This window comes from Protobothrops mucrosquamatus, unplaced genomic scaffold (assembly GCF_001527695.2).
Source record: "Protobothrops mucrosquamatus isolate PMUCROS unplaced genomic scaffold, P.Mucros_1.0 scaffold4705, whole genome shotgun sequence".
Lineage (NCBI taxonomy): Eukaryota > Metazoa > Chordata > Lepidosauria > Squamata > Viperidae > Protobothrops > Protobothrops mucrosquamatus.
The window spans coordinates 19913-38062 of record NW_015390600.1 but is presented as its reverse complement, the minus strand read 5'-3'; the positions used below and the strand labels follow the sequence as shown (position 1 = coordinate 38062).

General features: G+C 47.0%; 1 protein-coding gene across 1 annotated transcript; it reads right to left on the bottom strand.

Moving 5' to 3' along the window:
* Positions 1 to 25: 25 nt before the first annotated feature.
* Positions 26 to 1018, bottom strand: SOX2 (SRY-box 2). Its single transcript, XM_015828598.1, has one exon. The coding sequence runs from the start codon at positions 1013 to 1015 to the stop codon at positions 26 to 28; it is 990 nt and encodes a 329-aa protein (XP_015684084.1). The 5' UTR covers positions 1016 to 1018.
* Positions 1019 to 18150: the final 17132 nt, after the last annotated feature.

Below are 18150 nucleotides of genomic sequence, written 5' to 3'. Positions count from 1 at the left end.
CCCGCGCCGCCCCCCCCCCGGGGTCTTACATGTGGGACAGAGGCAGCGTGCCGTTTATCGCCGCTCCCGGCACAGGTGCGTTCTGGTAATGCTGCGACATGTGCAGTCTGCTGGGGGCGGCCTGCTCCGCCACGTCGGCTCCGGGCAGGTACATGCTGATCATGTCCCGGAGGTCTCCGCCTTGGCAAGGAGCTCTGGAGTGGGAAGAGGAGGTGACGACGGGCGGGCTGGAGCTGGACTCCGTCTTGACCCCGGAGCCCATGGAGCTGAGCCCCATGCCCGGGGTGGCTTGCTGCGAGTAGGACATGCCGCTGTAGGTGGGCGAGCCGTTCATGTAGCTCTGCGAGCCGGCCATGGAGTTGTACTGCAGGGCGCTGACGTCGTAGCGGTGCATGGGCTGCATCTGGGCGGCGGCGGCGGCGGCGGCGGCAGCGGCGGCGGCGTTGTGCGCGTTCAGTCCCGGGTGCTGCGGATAACCGAGCTGCTCCTGCATCATCCCGTAGCCGCCGTTGCTCCAGCCGTTCATGTGCGCGTAGCTGTCCATCCGCTGGTTGACGCCGGCCGCGCCCAGCGGGGCCCCCACGCCGACCCCGGCGCCCATGGCGTTGGAGCCCGGGGCCAGGAGCCCCCCCGGCAGCGTGTACTTATCCTTCTTCATCAGGGTCTTGGTTTTCCGCCGGGGCCTGTATTTGTAATCCGGGTGTTCCTTCATGTGCAAGGCGCGCAGCCGCTTGGCCTCGTCGATGAAGGGTCTCTTCTCCGCCTCGGATAAAAGTTTCCACTCGGCCCCCAGGCGCTTGCTGATCTCCGAGTTGTGCATCTTGGGGTTCTCCTGGGCCATCTTCCGCCGCTGGCCGCGGGACCAGACCATGAAGGCGTTCATGGGTCTCTTGACCCGGTCGGGGCTGTTCTTCTGGCTGTTGGCCCCCCCGGCGTTGCCGTTCCCCCCCGGGCCTCCCCCCGGAGCCGCCTGGGGGGCGGGAGGCTTGAGGTCGCTTTCCATCATGTTGTACATTCAAGCGGCTTGGCCGGCGGGCGGCGGGCGGGCGGGCAGGCGGGGGGGGGGCGCAGCGGCGAAGGCTCGGGCGGGCAACCCGGGCAGGCGGGCGGGCGGGCGCTCAGAGGCAACCGGCGCTCATGCAGGGCCCGCGAGGGCGAAGAAGTCCGACGGGCGCCGCTTTCCCCAGCCCGGCCCGGCTCGAGCCCGAGCGGAGGCGGCAGCGGCAGCAGCAGCGGCAGCAGCAACAGCAGGAGCCCCCTGCCTGCCCGGCCGGCCGCCCAGTCGGCCAGCCAGCCAGCCAGCCAGCCGAGAAGAGCCTCCAAGGAAGCGAGTCAGGAGCCAGGGAGTCCCGCGCTGGCCTGGGCTTCTCCGGGAGGGGAGCCGCTTCCTCCCCCCCACAAGCGCCCAACTCCGCCGGGATCGCCTTCGGCTGACCGGCCGGAGCCAGCCAAGAGCAGCGTCGGCGAGCGCAGAGAAGGAAGAGCGGCGACGTCAAGCCCTCGGACGGTTATCCGCGCCGCTTCATAACAAAGGAGAGGCTGGATCGGAGCGTCTGAGGGGAGAAACTTCTGCCCGAACTGGCCGCCTCGACTTGCAGCCTTTCTCTCTCCCCCCCCCGGGCCCCACCCCCCGGTCCTTCGCCGGAGCTCGGAGTCTTTTAAGGGACCGGCCCGGATCCCCGTTTTGCTGGGCTTTGTTGTGCTGGCCCCCCACCCCCCCCTCCAGACCCGCTCCCCTCTCCCCGGTCTCTCTTCTCGCGCCCTCTCTCTCTCTCTCGCGCCCTCTCTCGCTCTCTCTCTCCCTTTCTCCCTCTGCCTTGACAACTCCGGATACTTTTTTGAACAAGTTAATAGACAACCCGTCCATGTGACGGGGGGCTTGTCAGGGAATAAATGCGTCCGCCCCGGCCAATCAGCGCGCGCCGGCTCCTCCACTGAGGACAAGTCTCCCCGGCGAGTTTTGCATGAAAGGGGGCGGGGCTTCCCGCGCGCGCCAGCCGGGACGGCTCGGCTCGGCTTGTGGGGATGGGGATGNCCCTGCAATTTTAAAGTGCAGCATTCTTCCCTCTCAACGTCCCCCCCCCCACCACCACCCCGCAAGGCTTGGAAAGCAGGTGCGCAGGTACAATAAGAGCAGGCCGAGAAAAGCGAGGCAGAAGTGAAACGCCGCCGCCGCCGAGATTTGGGGAGGCAATTCGGGGATGCTCCGGGGAAACGGGAGCGCGCGAGCGGGAGTGCGCATCATCCAGTTCGCGGCGGAGTCTCTCTCTCTCTTTCTCTCTCCCTCTCTTCCTCTCTCTCTCCTCTATTTCTTTCTTTCTCTCTTTCCCTCCCTCTCTTTCCTCTCTCTCTCTCCCCCTCTCTCTTTCTCTCTTTCCTCTCCCTCTCTCTTTCCTCTCTCTCTCCCTCTCTCTCTTTCTCTCTTTCCTCTCCCTCCCTCTCTTTCCTTTCTCTCTCCCTCTCTCTCTCTCTCTCTCTCTCCTCTATTTCTCTTTCTCTCTCTTTCCCTCCCTCTCTCTTTCCTCTCTCTCTCCCCTCTTTCTCTCTTTCCTCTCCCTCCCTCTCTCTTTCCTCTCTCTCTCCCTCTCTCTCTCTCTCTCTCTTTCTCTTTCCTCTCCCCCCCTCTCTCTCCCCCTCTCCCTCCCTCTCTTTCCTCTCTCTCTCTCTCTTTCCCTCCCTCTCTCTTTCCTCTCTCTCTCCCCCCTCTCTCTTTCTCTCTTTCCTCTCCCTCCCTCTCTCTTTCCTCTCTCTCTCTTTCTTTCTCTCTTTCCTCTCCCTCCCTCTCTTTCCTCTCTCTCTCCCTCTCTCTCTCTCTCTCTTTCTCTCTCTTCTTTCTCTCTCTCTTTCTCTCTCTTTCCTCTCCCCCCCTCTCTTTCCTCTCTCTCTCTCCCCCTCTCCCTCCCTCCCTCCCTCTCTCTCTCTCTCTCTCTTTTGCAACGACAAATGTGGCGGGGGGGGGAGAGAAAGTTCAAGAGGTGAGAGCCCGGGACAGCACAACCGTTACAAATAGGTAGTTTTGTTATTTTTGCTGTCGGTACAAGCTGCTAAACAAAAGCGCCAGTTAAGTTTATTCCTCGGCTGGGATCTTTGTGGGTTGAAAACGCACTTAAATACAAAGAAGGAAGGGGGAAGGGGTGGAAAGAGAGGAAACGCGAGAAACAGAGAAATATTCAGCCATGTTTGCTCTATAAACTGCTTAAACATGCAGGCTTCGTCTCTGAAAAAGCCAAAACGTAGCCGGATTTGTTTGCCAGCATATTTTATTCCGAACCCGGTTGGAGGGGGGGGGAGGAAGTTTTTCTTTGCCCCCCAAAGCTCCCCCTTCCTCCCGCTAAATTCTTGCTTTTTCCGCGTAAATTTCCACGGGAAGGGATTTTTCCTGATAGCTCCTGCTTAAACTTACACAATTCTACAGTTTTCATCCATTTTTTTAAAAAAAAAAAGCTCGGTGAACTTTGTTTTTAAGTTTCAAGCAAATGGAAGGTGAAAATATGAATATGAATATGTGTTCGGGACTTCCCCTTTCTTTTCCTTTCGTTTTGGGGGTATCCTGATGCCTCTCAGATCTCCGAAAGTATTGAGGATGTTTAAAGAATTCCCGATCGGCTCGTAGGTAAAGCTCAGAGATACAGGGCAGAAACCAACAACCGGAAAAGTTGTTTGGAAATACACAAAAGGAGAAACGCCTGGAAGGACGCCCGGAACTTTCTGATAGGGGGTTTACGCATAGGCTTGGTGCGCCCCCTACTGGTCTCTCTGCATTTCCCCCTCTAAAAACACAACGAAAGGCAGAGGGGGGGGGAAGAGAGAGAGAGAGAGAGAGAGAGAGAGAGAGAGAGAGAGAGAGAGAGAGAGAGAGAACGAACTATAGGGAAACTCCTGAAGTTAATAGCGAATATTATCGCCGTTATTAAGTTGGCATGCTCTGCTTTGCTGACTTCATTAACATGAGTTGGCTTGTTCGTGGCTTCCTCTTTTGCTGAGAATGATCGACTCAGAAATGAGGGGAACTACAAACTTCAGACATGATTTTAATTTTTTTTTAATTCCCTGATCTGATTTACAGCAGCGGATAAAATCCTTTTTGGGGTTTCCGCCTTTCCAATACTGGGGAAAAAAATAAAAATAAAGAGCAGCTATTCAAACCTTGTCTTATAGAGCCATCCGAAATGTCCAAAACACCTTACGTTAACTTTATTGTTTACCCTAACGCTTGAAAAAGTCCTCTAAACAAACAAGCAAGCAAAACTGAAACAAAACACGGGCAATTAAGTTCGAAGGAAAATAATGGGTATGGAGGTAGTGATTTGCTGGGGGGGGGGGGATAAAACAATGAAAACCGATGGATATTTAAAATTTACAGCCAAGCAGCTACGCGGCAAGAAAGGAAACCCCCTCCTATCCAGTTTAACGCTATAACTACATGCTTTTTTAAAAAAAAATCGGGCCTGAACTCTATAATAAGAGGTTAAAGTAGTTGGTTTGTCTCTCGCCTAATTGCATTTACCCCATAAATAAACCGTGTCTGCGTTAACAGGCGCATTTAGCGTTTTATTTTAATGAGCCGCGCTTTCGGCGTGGAGGCAGGTCAACGGTCCCCACCGTAGATCCAGAATATATGGGCTGGATAAGATTAAAAATTATCTTATATATATAAAAAAATAGAATCGATCGGGATTTTCCCGCGCCTTTTCTTCTTTCCAGCGCCGGTCTTCCGCCCTTTCATAAGGTCTTAAGTTTCTCTTAAATCACATTTATGCTCACGTAAGTCGAAACATCGAACCGCGGTGTCAAAATAGGGTTCAAGACGAGCGGATTCCCGATTTTCCCCTCCCGCCCGTTCAGATCTCGGCCTCGTAGGGGAAAGAAAAAAAAAAAAAGCCTGAGAGCCGGATTTAAATCCGAAGGGGGATTTCAAAACCGCGTGGGGCTAAAATGTATGAAAATGCAAGGAAGAGAGCCACGTTGCCCGGAGATATGGAGAAAAAAAAGGTGAGTTAGATATTCAAGACAGGCGGCCGGACACGTTTCGGACGGGTCTCTTGTGTTTTTTTCCCCCTCCGACACTTAAGAAAACTCCTGGTGCGTTTTGGGTATCCGGGTGTGCGTTGGCCACGTTTAAAACGCCAAGCAGCTTCGCAAATGCCTGCCTGCAGACTAGCCTGCAAAATTAGTCCAGTGTGTTATTTTGAAGAAGGATTTGGTTGGGATAAGATTTATATATATATATGCCTCAGTGAACTGTGTTTTAGTTTATATATATGTGTGTGTGTGTGTGTGTGTGTGTGTGTATACACATATACACATATATATAAACTAAAACACAGTTCACTGAGACTAAAAATTTATTTAAAAACTTAGCTTCCGTCAGCGTCTGCTGACATCGTCAGAGTTCTAGCTGATGAAAGCTAAGTTTTTAAATAAATTTTTAGTCTCAGTGATCTGTGTTTTAGTTTTTGAATATGAATATACCTGAGACTCGTATCTTCAAAACCATTATATGTATGTATGTATGTATGTATGTATGTATGTATGTATGTATGTATGTATGTATGTATGTATGTATGTATGTAGAGAGAGAGAGAGAAAGAGAAGAAGAGAAGAGAAGAAGAGAGAAGAGAAGAGAGATACTGGCTTATTTCAGTCCGGGCTTTCAATCCAAAGTTCTCAACGCTATTATCTTGTCTTACGGGAGAAGGGTGTGTGTGTGGGGGGGGGGGGGGAAATTGCCAATCTTCCTACCTTCCCCCTCCTCTTCAACCCCCCCCTTTGGTGGAAACTGAGGTTTAACTCGCACCAATTAGGCGAGAACTAGCCAAGCAACTTACTATTATGATGCTCGTTAAAAACCCTTCTTTTCTACATCTGCATTTGAGTGTGTTCTCCCCGGCCTGTTAATCTTCTTATGGAAATGAAGCCGAACGGCAGGGAACCAGCGGACACTTAGAGAATGCCCTTGTTAGGAAGGAATTTCTCAGCATTGTTAATTAGCAGCGTTTGACGACCACCAGGACTGGGGTGGGGTGAGGGGGGGGAGAGTCTGTTTAACCACTCACAAGCCCTTTGTGGAAGAAGAGCTGCACAAAACTATTATTAGTAGTAATAGTGTTATTATTATCACGATCACCGCCACCGCTGTCGCCATTGCCACCACCGCATCGCATGTTCTAACTTGAAAAAGGAGCTCTGCATAAAAAAAACAACAAAAAAACAAAACCTCCTGTTGGACAGTAGGGACTACACTTTGTATGTATGTGTGTGTCGGTTTGTGTATTAGTAACAATCTCCCGGTGAAATATTGACTTGTTCTCCTAACTCAAGTTTCATGCAAACAATTCAGGGAAGGAAGGACAAAGTTTTTCTAGCGACTTCCTAATGAGGAGAAGGAGAAGGAAAAAGAGGAGGAGAAGGAAGGGTGAAGGAAGGAGGAGGAGGAGGAGGAAGAAGAGAAAAAAGAAGGGAAAAGGAGAAGGAAAAGACGCAGAAGGAAAAAAAAACGAAAGAGGCAAACTCATGTTAGTGAAATTCACAAATATCCTCTAGCTATCCCTTACCAACTTTGAACAATTGATATACAAACTGCACCTTAATACAATTCTCAACAAATTATTCCTGAAAGTGTTATTTTTGGTAGTTCTAGGAATAATGGGAGTTCTGTTGAAAAAAGGAGGGGGAGGGAGGAGAAGCAGATCTATAAAGAAAAAAAGTGTCATTGGAGTGGATAGCAGACGCCAAAAAAAAAAAAAAAAAGGAATACTTGTTTTTCTCTGATTAAAATGGATTGGGACATCTCTTATAAATAACTCTCAGTTGGCCTTGCTTAAAACTGTAATGGAGTGTCATGTTGTCTCTAATCCTGACACTTTAGAAACGGAGTGAACAAATAAAGATATCTCTAGAGGCTAATCTGGGTTAATCATAATAAAGACTAGCAGATCAAATACGATGAAAGTGATAGGCAATATTATTAGTAATGTCAATTTTATTAATATTGTATGAGCCAAATATACCAGTATGGAATAATTTGCAGCTGTATTAGAAATAAACCTAGATCACTGATCTGTTATATTACCTCTTATCATGACATGATTCACATAATATATTGAGTTTTCTGGTTTGTACCATAAACCAAGAAGGGAGCACCATAAACCAAGCCTGACAGAAAATGTATTATATACATTATATTAAAAGTTTTCATTGGCTATTTTCTTCTAAACCCTTACCTCATATAACACATGGTCTTGAACACTGCAAAATACAGTAATAGTTTCTCTGGGGGAAAAAGTAATACAATTAATAAAATGTATTGTGCCTGGCTCATGGGACCTGACTTTTGGTACAGTCTATATGTTGAAAATAAGGGATTCTATTATATTAATATATATATTTCTTTTTCCAGAATTGATTTGAAGGAAATGTCAACATTTTTTTTCTGTATATTGGTAATTAATCCATCCATTTCTCCCCCCCCCTTTCTCTCACTCTCTTACAAGCACCTTCAAAAAATGACTGAATATAACTATTTGTAATGAAAGGAGCTAGAACAAAATGAATATATAGTTCACATTATACACACATACATCTATCTGTGTATTTACATTCATTACTGGTTGTTTTAAAATCATTGTTGATAATTCAGTTCCTTCTTTATAAAAAAAAAATCTGTCAGATTACTTTCGAAGGGAAGGATGTTGAAAGAGATGGTAGGATTCCTTACCAAAATTAAATCTACGCAATAATTCAGAGTTCTTTGATTCACAATGTTTCAAACCGCTAAAGGAATGTAGATCATGCTTTGCAAAGAATTCTGGAGTCATTATTATGCCTTAGAATTCCTTTGTTACTATTAATAAGGAGAAAGCAAGAAAGGAAGAGAAAGGAAGGAAGGAAGGAAGGAAGGAAGGAAGGAAGGAAGGAAGGAAGTTTTCTTTATATTGAGAATGCCAGATTAAAATTACAGTATATTCCCCATCTAGTCATACACACCACTTTCTTACTTCGAAGACTAACTTCCCAATAATTTAGAAGCAGAATTCTCATTTGAGCTAAATCAATACAAGTGGAAGCAAACACAAGCAAGTAATGTAAAGAATAATTTTCAAAGGAATTTCTCCTACCATTTGCTAGATTCAATCTGTTTTACCTCCCAAAAGCAAGATTAAGGGAGACAGAGTTTCTAAAGAACATTAGCAGCCAAGAGATCCCATTAAACCAGGGTCTGGAGGATCATCTTACTTCACTTCAAATTATTACACTAATTATAATTTTTAGCCTGACCCTTAATATGCTCACTACAATTAAGTTGATTTCAATATACCTAATTTTCAAGGGAAGGGAATTTAGGATGCCAGCTGTACATGTGTTTAGGCAGAAGAGAAGGAAGGAAGGAAGGAAGGACGGAAGGAAAAGCAAGAAAAAGAAAAGAAAGAAAAGACAGAAAAGGAAAGAAAGAAAGAAAGAAAGAGAAAGAAAGAAAGAAAGAAAGAAAAAGATAGAAAGAAAGAAAGAAAGAAAGAAAGAAAGAAAGAGAAAACTGAACACATGTGTACAATAAATTGTATTGTAATTTTGGACAGATTATTGAGCAGCCAAACATTATATAGGATTGCTCAATGAACTGACTCCACTGCCAGCAAATTTAGGATTTGATTCATCAGGGTATTAAAATATCTCTAATCCGCATTAGATGGCTTTGCAGGAAATTCTGCAAAGCAGATTAGAAGCCTTACTCCACTCCTAAAAATGCACAAACTCTTAATATCAGCGATAGACTGGACCAAACTATCTTTTATGTTTCTTTTTGTCCACCTGGTTTGAAGGTGTAGTAGCTAAATCCGATTCTGGGGTAAGGTGTACCTGAAGTAAGTCGTCTTGGCTTCAACATTTCACCAAAAATCCTACCTAACATTCCTGGAAGAAAATTCTGTAAGCTCCTTACTTCCATGGAAAGATATTTAGACAACAGGATTCATTTTTAACCCTACAGATTTCACCTCTAATTCATTTTCCAATCTACTCCACTTCACTAGTTTTTCATCCTTTGAAGAATTGCAGCAATTCTTCACAAAAGAGCAACTTGTAACTCTGAAAATGCCATGCCATGCAGCAGAAGGAAGATATACGTTTATTGACAGCCAGGGGTGTCCACAAGGTGTGGTCCAGAAGGTCAAGATGGTGGCCATGACTGGGATCAAATGTCCACCTGTTTGTTTGTTTTATGTGTGTTGCATGTATGGCAAAACTTTGACCTCACCATGGTGAGATCTTCACTTTTTTGACCACACCCTATAAACGCTCCTATTGGCTGCTATCCCCTGCCTGAAATGTGTCTGGGGACACATTCCTAAGAAACTGGGCCCAAAGAGACCTTTGATGGAGCTGCCTACCCCACCTTTAAGCTTGAACTGGTGCCAGAAGATGGTCATGATCTTAAATTTATTGTATGCCCATTGCTGGTGGCTTCTTTATTCCTTATTGGTTCTTCTGCAACAGATGAACAGGGTTGCTTTTTTGGGGGGGGGGGAATGAGACCCATTAGGAACTTAGTTTATTTCAAGGTAGGATCACTTTACTGTGACAATTATTGGTTGTAATTCTCCCTCGGCAACTGAACATAAGTTCATTTTCTTTCCTTACCAGCATTTGGAAAATTGCAGATGAATGGGCTGGATAAAACCCTGCCATAAAGTCCATGGAACATAGTTAGAAGAGAGCTTTTGAACATGATGGAGCAGAGATGGAGCAATCTCACACTCTGATTGTAAACCTGTCAGTGGCTGCAACCCACTATGCTGACCTGGGTTGCAGGGTTCTTTCTAATCTATTTTTGGGGTCAACTTGGGCTTCAAAATAAATCATATTTATCTGTGTGGCTTGTTCTCCTCCTAACCTAAATCATGTTCGAGTTGGCTTGCTTCTTCAGCCACATAGTTTGGTTTCACACATAGCTTTGAAAGTAAGTTGTTCAAGAAACTACCTTCTTCTAAGGAAAAAAAAACATCAGGATGTACTAGTAAGGGTTGCATCTACCCTGGTACAATCATTAGATAATTCCATCGATATAAACTTATGCATTAGTTAAGGTCACACACAATATGTTAAAACCTTTGTTTGGACTAACGCAGGGGTAGGCAACCTTGGCTCTTTTATGACTCGTGGACTTCAACTCCCAGAATTCCTGACCCAGCTTGGCTTGGCTGGCTCAGGAATTCTGGGAGTTGAAGTCCATGAGTCATAAAAGAGCCAAGGTTGCCTACCCCTGGACTAACGGAAGGGAATGATTGAATTCACATATCGGCTTGTGCCTATATTTATAAGCCTAGTTCACATGCCATGCTAAGACAAGCTCTCCAACCCCATTTCAGCCTAGTCTAATGTGGGTCAACTGATCTAGTTAATTGGTTCGGATCTGTGCATTCAATTGATTGAAATACCAAAGGTCTTTTTCATGAGGCAGATGGACTTTTTTGTTTTTCCCTGAATACCTTTCGCTTCTCACCCAAGAAGCTTCTTCAGTTCTGACTGAATGGTGGAGAAGCTTCTTGGATGAGAGGTGAAATGTCTTCAGGGGAAAAAACAAAGAAAGTCCAGCTGTCTCTTGAAAAACACCTTTGGGAACAACCATGACCTGGATGACTGAGAATCTCCATAGACAATTGACTGAAAAATCCATCAGCCAGGAGAACATGTTCCTGGTCTGATGGAAGCCTCTGGTTGTACTGCTGAAAAAGGTTGCTTAAATCCCTTTGATTGAGAAGGGACTTTGAATACCACGAAACACTCTAAGATAATAATTTCTGAAATGCAGACAGACAGTTGTTCTTGGGACTAAGGTCAAGTTTGCAAAAACCACTCCAGCTTGGTGCAGCTGAGCACTCATGATGGAAAACAACAAGCAACCCCCCCCCCCACCAAAGTTGCTGAGAAAGTCTGGCTGAAATCGGAGGGACCGATCTGAGTGTAGGAGGTGCCAGTTTTCTAGTCAGAAAGGAATTGGGCCTTGCATAACATGTGGAGGGAAACATCTCCTCAGGCTACCAGTTCCATTTGTATCTATCTACCTTCCTTAAAACCTTCTCCTTCCCTCCCATTTAAAGAACTCCACCTAGGGCAGGGGTAGGCAACCTCGGCTTTTTTATGACTCGTGGACTTCAACTCCCAGAATTCCTGAGCCAGCCACGCGGAGGGGAAAGGGAGAGGTTTCTAAGCTGAGCCATGCTGGCTCAGGAATTCTGGGAGTTGAAGTCCACGAGTCATAAAAGAGCCGAGGTGGCCTACCCCTGAGTTAGGGAGTCGTCAGGCAGTCTATCCAAATCAAAACTACCCTGGTGCAATCATTAGATAATTCCATTGATATAAACTTATGTATTAGTTAAGATCACACAATATGTTAAAACCTTTGGACTAACGCAGGGGTAGGCAACTTTCGCTCTTTTATGACTCGTGGACTTCAACTCCCAGAATTCCTGAGCCAGCCAAGCTGACTCAGGAATTCTGGGAGTTGAAGTCCACAGTTATAAAAGAGCCAAGGTTGCCTACCCCTGGACTAACGGAAGGGAATGGTTGAATTCACATTCCTGTGAATTTGCCTCAGTCCTGTGGTTTGCCTCAAGTTCCGTCTTCAGCCAACCTCCCATCTAGACTAGAGCCTTTGTAATGTACTGGACTTCAGTTCCCACAGTTCCTCAGCCAACATGACTGGAAGTTTTCAGAATGGAAGTCCAATGGTTTTTGTTTTGTTTTGTTTTTTTGGAGGGGGTGGGGAGAGAATGAAGACTGGAAAGGCTGCTCAAGCAAGACCTGACCCAGCTCTGACATTATTTAAACTGCTTGATGTTCCCCTTCACCTGAAAATGACAGGTTGGGTGGGGTTGGCTAGAAAGGTGTCCATCATTAAATCATGTCCACCAAGACTCAAGATGGGCAGAAAGAGTTGCCATGCAGGAGACAAATAGTAGCTTCTGAAACATGACCACATTTCCCTCTATCAGCTCCAGCCAGGATGCTCCCGTTTGCTATCCCAACAGGGATCTGATTGACCAGCTCCATCCTCTCTCTCTCTTTAGCCCCATGAGGACTATCTCTCCCATCGTGACAGCTGGGCTGCCGTTCAAGAAAGCAATCCAAAATAAAATTGGCCTCAGAATCATGCTCTGGTCTAGAGTGCCAACATGTCTGGAATTTGGCTTCCAGTTCTGGTCAAGACATTGAGAAAAGAAGTGAGGGTGTTGAGAAAGAAGGACCAAGAACGCTGAAGAAACTGGGGCACCTTCTCTCCATTGAGATAGGGTGGGTGGGAAAACAAGCAAGGGGCAGGGCACAGATGTGGACATTCTTCATGGCATGGAAAAACTGAACGGGGAGAAGATTTTTCTCTCCTGATTCTCCTGCCCAGCTGAAGAAAGAAAGTCATCACAGACCAGTCCAAAGGAAAAAAAATATGCTTCTTTTATGCAGACTTAAACCCTGGAATTTTCTACTCCGTCACCACACTGAGCCCACTAGGCATTAATACACTCACAGACTAGAAAAACTGTCAGTGGTCAAAGCTATTCTGATTTGCTTGCTCCAGGACTAGTGCTTGCAAGGGGTTTACACATCGCTCCAATCTCAAATGCAGCTACTTTGTTTCAACGGTTGAATCCAACGAACTGTGTTTTATTCCATAGTCAAAATCGTGGTTTAGACTGCCACGCAGGAGCGGAGCTGATCTCCGAAAAGCAGTTGCTTTGGGATCACCACCGGGAGGTGCTCCTTGCCCACCCTTTTGTCCAGTTGCAGAAATGACAGTTGGAACAGAGGAGTCCTTAATGCTCTCTGAGCATTTGTTGTTTTCTTGCAGACATTCCATTACCCAGTAGCGATAGCACTTAGACTTATATACCGCTTCACAGCGTTTCACAGACTTTTCTAAGCGGTTGGCAGAGTCAGCATATTTGCCCCCAGCAATCTGGATCCTCATTTTACCGACCTGGGAAGGATGGGCGGCTCAACCTTGAGCTGGTGAGACTTGAACTGCGGGACTCTGGCAGTCAGCAGAACTACCCTGCAATGCTGCATTCTAACCACTGGGCCACCAAACTAGCTAACACCATCAATGCTAGTGATGTTCTAACCCAGGGGTAGTCAACCTTGGCTCTTTTATGACTCGTGGACTTCAACTCCCAGAATTCCTGAGCCAGCTCAGCTGGCTCAGGAATTCTTGGAATTGAAGTCCACGAGTCATAAAAGAGCCAAGGTTGACTACCCCTGTTCTAACCACTGGGCCACCAAACTAGACAACGCCATCAATGCTAGCGATGTTAGTAGCACTGATGACTAGCACTGATGATGTTGCCTAGTTTGGATAATGAAACATCTGCAAGATAAAAAGAACCAAGTTCAGAGAGCACCCAGGATCCTTCATTTCAACCCTGAGCTACAAATATTATCCTTTATTGGTTGGAACAGAGGCTGCTTTGGAAAGGGCTAATAACTTGTTTTCAATCTATCTTTCTCCAGGAGGGTCTCCTTCCTAAAAGTGGCTAAGTTCTTTTTAAAGGTTCTAAGAGTCAGAAGAGTCTGGCTTTGCTCTTGCTTTACATATTTACTAGCTTAAGAAAGAAAAACAGGTCTAAACCCTGCCTATTTGCTTTCCTAGAACAGTGATGGCGAACCTTTTAGAGACCGAGTGTCCAAACTGCAACCCAAAACCCACTTATGCAGCGTTGGGTGCCGGGTGGGTGTGGCCCATTGGGTGGGCGTGGCCCATTGGGTGGGCGTGGCTGCGGTAGTAATGGCAGATTGGGTGGGACTAAAAAGTTCAATCAATCAATTCCAACTTTGCAAGATCTTCCCTCCCCCCTCGAGAAGTTGAAATCGACTGATTGATTGAATCTTTTGAACATATTGAACAATATGTCACTGTGATGACAGTGATGGCGAACCTTTTAGGGACTGAGTGCCCAAACTGCAACTGCAAAGCCACTTATGCATCGTCGAGTGCTGGGTGGGTGTGGCCCATTGGCTGGGTGTGGCCAATTGGTTGGGCATGGCCCATTGGGTGGGCATGGCTGCGGTGGTAACGGCAGACTGGGTGGCACTAAAAAGTTCAATCAATCAATTCCAACTTTGCAAGATCTTTTTTTCCCCGCGAGAAGTTGAAATTGACTGATTGATTGAACCTTTTTTTTTGCGCATGGCTGCGGAGGCCTAAAGCGAAAAGGTTTTATAAAACCCAGCTGAAGGCCTAGGACTGGGGTGACTGCGTGTGCCACAGAGAGGGCTCTAAGTGCCGCCTCTGGCACCCGTGCCATAGGTTCGCCATCACTGTCCTAGAACTTCCAAAATGTCCAAAATGATTTTGGCACATTGGAGAATCCGGGACTGGAGAAAATCTGAGCTAAGCTGTTGCGGGCCACATTCTGCTCAACAGAAATGGCAAAAGCACTTGCTCTGGAGAAAGCAGGGCCGACTGAAAGACAGGGGATTTTAAGAAGTGAAGGGAAAGCCTTAAGTACACGTGACAGTTTGAGCTCCTTAAACTCTTTTCTGGACACCCAATCTTTTTTACAAGGTCTTGTGTGTGTGTAGCGTTCTAGAACTTCCAACAGAAATCCTCCCTCTCCCCCTAATTCTTGTTATCCCATTACTTAAAAAAAAACAACACTGGATTAATGGTTGAATGTCTGTTAGTTCCTTTTTCATGCTTTTTTTTTTTTTTTTAAATGCTTCGAAAGACTGTCTAATATAAATAGTCTATTGATTAGTCTATCTGGGCATAATCTTATTTGCCGGAGAATTCCGAGGCCGGATGGAAAGATCTCAGCAAATATTGTTGATTTTTCCCTTGAGTGAATTCAGTTAGATGGAGGGGGGGAAGAGGTATCGACTCCTATCAGGCTGAGGCTCAGCTCAGCTCGGCTCAATCCGCCTTCCGTCCAAAACTGGGTCCGGACTCCAGAACTTCAGAACCAAGGCGGTTTTTTTTGAAACCAACCTCTGCTTCTGCTTGTTTTTTTTCCCTTTTGCTCTCTTCTCTTGGAAAGCGACTGTTGAAAGACGACGGTCAGGTGAAGGGAGAGGCCGTGTCATACACCAGAGGAATTGTCCGAGGGTCGATCCTCTTGATGCCTGCCAAGTGTCATCTTCCGCGGGGTGGAAGTAGCGCTGCGCTGCGCGGTTCTTTGCCGTTTGGCGCTTTTGCGCCCTGGTGTTTCCCTCTTAGAAGTCTCGAGACGGGGACCATCGGGATGTCTATGGAGATTCTCGGTCATCTGGGTCCTGGTTGTCCCAAAGGTGCTTTTCCAAGAGGCAACTGGACTTTCTTGGAAGTCCAGTTGCCTCTTGGAAAAAGCACTTTTAGGATCGGGATCTAAAACACCATCTGGGGACCTGGGAAGGGGCAACCCCCTTGCCCCTACGACAGTCCTGGACGGCTGATCAGAAGGAAACGCACCTCTGTAGCGATAAAGGAGAATCTTTGTAGCGCAGGGTTGAAACGAGCGGCCCGTTGTTGGTCTCTTGAGTTTGGTGGGTTTTTTTCTTGCAGACGTTTCATTACCCAAACTGGGTAACACCATCAAGTGCCCAGCAAGCAATTAAGGTCCGAGAACACCAAGGACCCCTCGCTCGCTTCGGATCCAAGAGGCCGCGTCTTTTTCTCGCTTTGCCTCGCGTAAAAAACGCTCCTGTGAGGAGGGGTGGCTGGAGGGGGAAACCGACTCACTTCGGCGCAACTGGGCTCGGGGCCTTTTGGTTCCTCGACGCCTCAGACGAGGGGAAATGCTCCGCGCAACCTCCGCGCTCTCACCAATACACGAGACCCCCACCCGCTTCTCCCTCTCTCTCCCTCTCTCTCTCTCTCTCTCTCTCCCTCTCTCTCTCTCCCTCCTTCCTTCCTTCCCTTTTTTTTCATTTTCTCTCCAGGCTGGAAGGAGACAAGTGCCGCTTTTGTCAGGCGACCCTTCCTCGGTGGCAGAAGTGGGGGGGGGGGCGCTTCGCGGCCGCAGAGAAGCAGCAGCGCAGACCGAGGCGCAGAAACTCCCAGTGAAATCAAGCGGCGGTCCCAGCGAATTCAATGCAAACGGCTCTCCTCCTCCACCCCCCCCCCCACTTCTCCAGGTTAAATCTCAAGCTCGGGTAGAAAGAGGAGATAAACGCGAACAGCCGCGCGCGTTCACAAACTGCCCCTAGCCGCCGCCGGATCGTCCCGCCTCGTCCCTCGGCCATTTTCTTAGCACGAGAGAGAGAGAGAGAGAGAGAGAGAGAGAGAGAGAGAGAGAGAGAGAGAGAGAGAGAGAGAGAGAGAGAGAGAGAGAAATCTGAAAAAGAGTTTCAGCAAAAGATCACCTCGCAGAAAACCCGAAGCTGAATAAGCAGGTAACGTGTGTACGCGCGCGTGTATAAATGCTGCTGAAATGAATGACTACACATACATACACACACACACATATATATATAAATACATATACATATATATGTACACAAACATATCTACACACACATATATATATAGACATATTTTTTTCAAACATATATGTATATGTATATATACACATATATACTTACATGTGTGTGTATATATATTGTTTATTTCAGAAGAATTTATACATGCCCATATATATGTATGTTTATTTCAGAAAATGTATATACACACACACACACACACACACACACACACACACACAAGACAATTTGGAGAGGGCTGTGGCATGTACAAGAAGTCAGCCCCATCAGAAATCCGAACAAAAGATTCGGTGTAGTTTCAGTGATTCAGGGGTGGCCAACCTAAAGCTCCGGAAGCCGCCCCCCCCTTGAGGATGTTCGGGAGGGGATTGGCACGTGGGCACTACCCAGGCTGCTGCCCTGCCCTTATGGATTTGGTTTGCATCTTTGAAAATATCCCCGAAAAGCAGACAATTAAACAAGCGAATAAGCAAAACGCAAATTAAAAGTATGTTTAGAAACTTGGCAGAAAAAAAACTTCTTAATTTGGCCCTGGTTCTCCCTTCCTAGGAAATGGTGGGGCTGAGATAAAAGGGCATTGGCAGTGTGGCACCCACACACACGCACAAACATCTGTTCCACAGACTGCCAGGGTCCCTTTATCTGAACTAAATCATTTTGTCCGAAGGAAGTGAGGGAACCAATTTTAAGTTAGCTAGCCATTGTTTCTCTTTTATTGACGGATCTTATATTAACAGATTTATTAACGTCTTGCCAGACAATGCTGACGGGAAAACGAGTCCTTAAATGGCATTTTTCCTCCACCAAAACGTCGTGTGTATCACAGACGTGTCCCTCCCACACACACACACACATTCGGAATGTAACTTGCGTTTCAATTGCACACCTGTTGGTGGGTACCCTAACGAGCTTCGTTTCTATTACACATTTTACCAGCCATCGCTAGTCGGGGCTTCCTCTGTGAGTCGGTCACACCCGTGGATACCTTACACTTGTAACGAAGGGGCAGTTTTCAAATTAAACTTTATAGCCTTATTTGAATTGTGGTTCCCTTGCAGGCCAATTCCTAGAAGAAAAGTGAAAGGGCAGATGGACGTGACACCAGCTCGTCTTTCATATTCTTTCCCGCTCATATGGGGAAGGAAAAATTAGATGAAAGGGAAAGAAGGGGGGGGGGAACCCGCCCTATTTAAAAAGGCGCGGGGGGGGGTGTCCCAAAATTCTAGCGAATGCCAAAAAAAGGCAAGTTGTGGGCCGGCGCAACGTGCGGTAAGACTAGTCCAGGGGTAGGCAACCTTAGCTCTTTTATGACTCGTGGATTTCAACTGGCTCAGGAATTCTGGGAGCTGAAGTCCACGAGTCATAAAAGAGCCAAGGTTGCCTACCCCTGGACTAGTCTCTTTCCTGTACTTTGACTTTAATTGCCGGGTCTATTGTTTTGTTAAGTTGGCTAAAGTTTTACGCGCAAAGCGCGCAGAACTCGCCCAGGCACCTCCTGCGTTGCTCCGGCCCGGCGCTGCAGCCGACAGGGGGCGCTCGCACCTCCTGCTCAGCCCCAGTCTGTCCTCTTAAGCTCCTTGCAACCTCCGGAAGAAGCCGATGCAAGCTTGCAAGCTTAGCGGGGTCGAGTACGGATCTTTAGTCCTCGTGGATAAAAAGAGATTAAAGGCTAACTCCTTTCCCTTTTTCTTCTCCTCCCCCCCC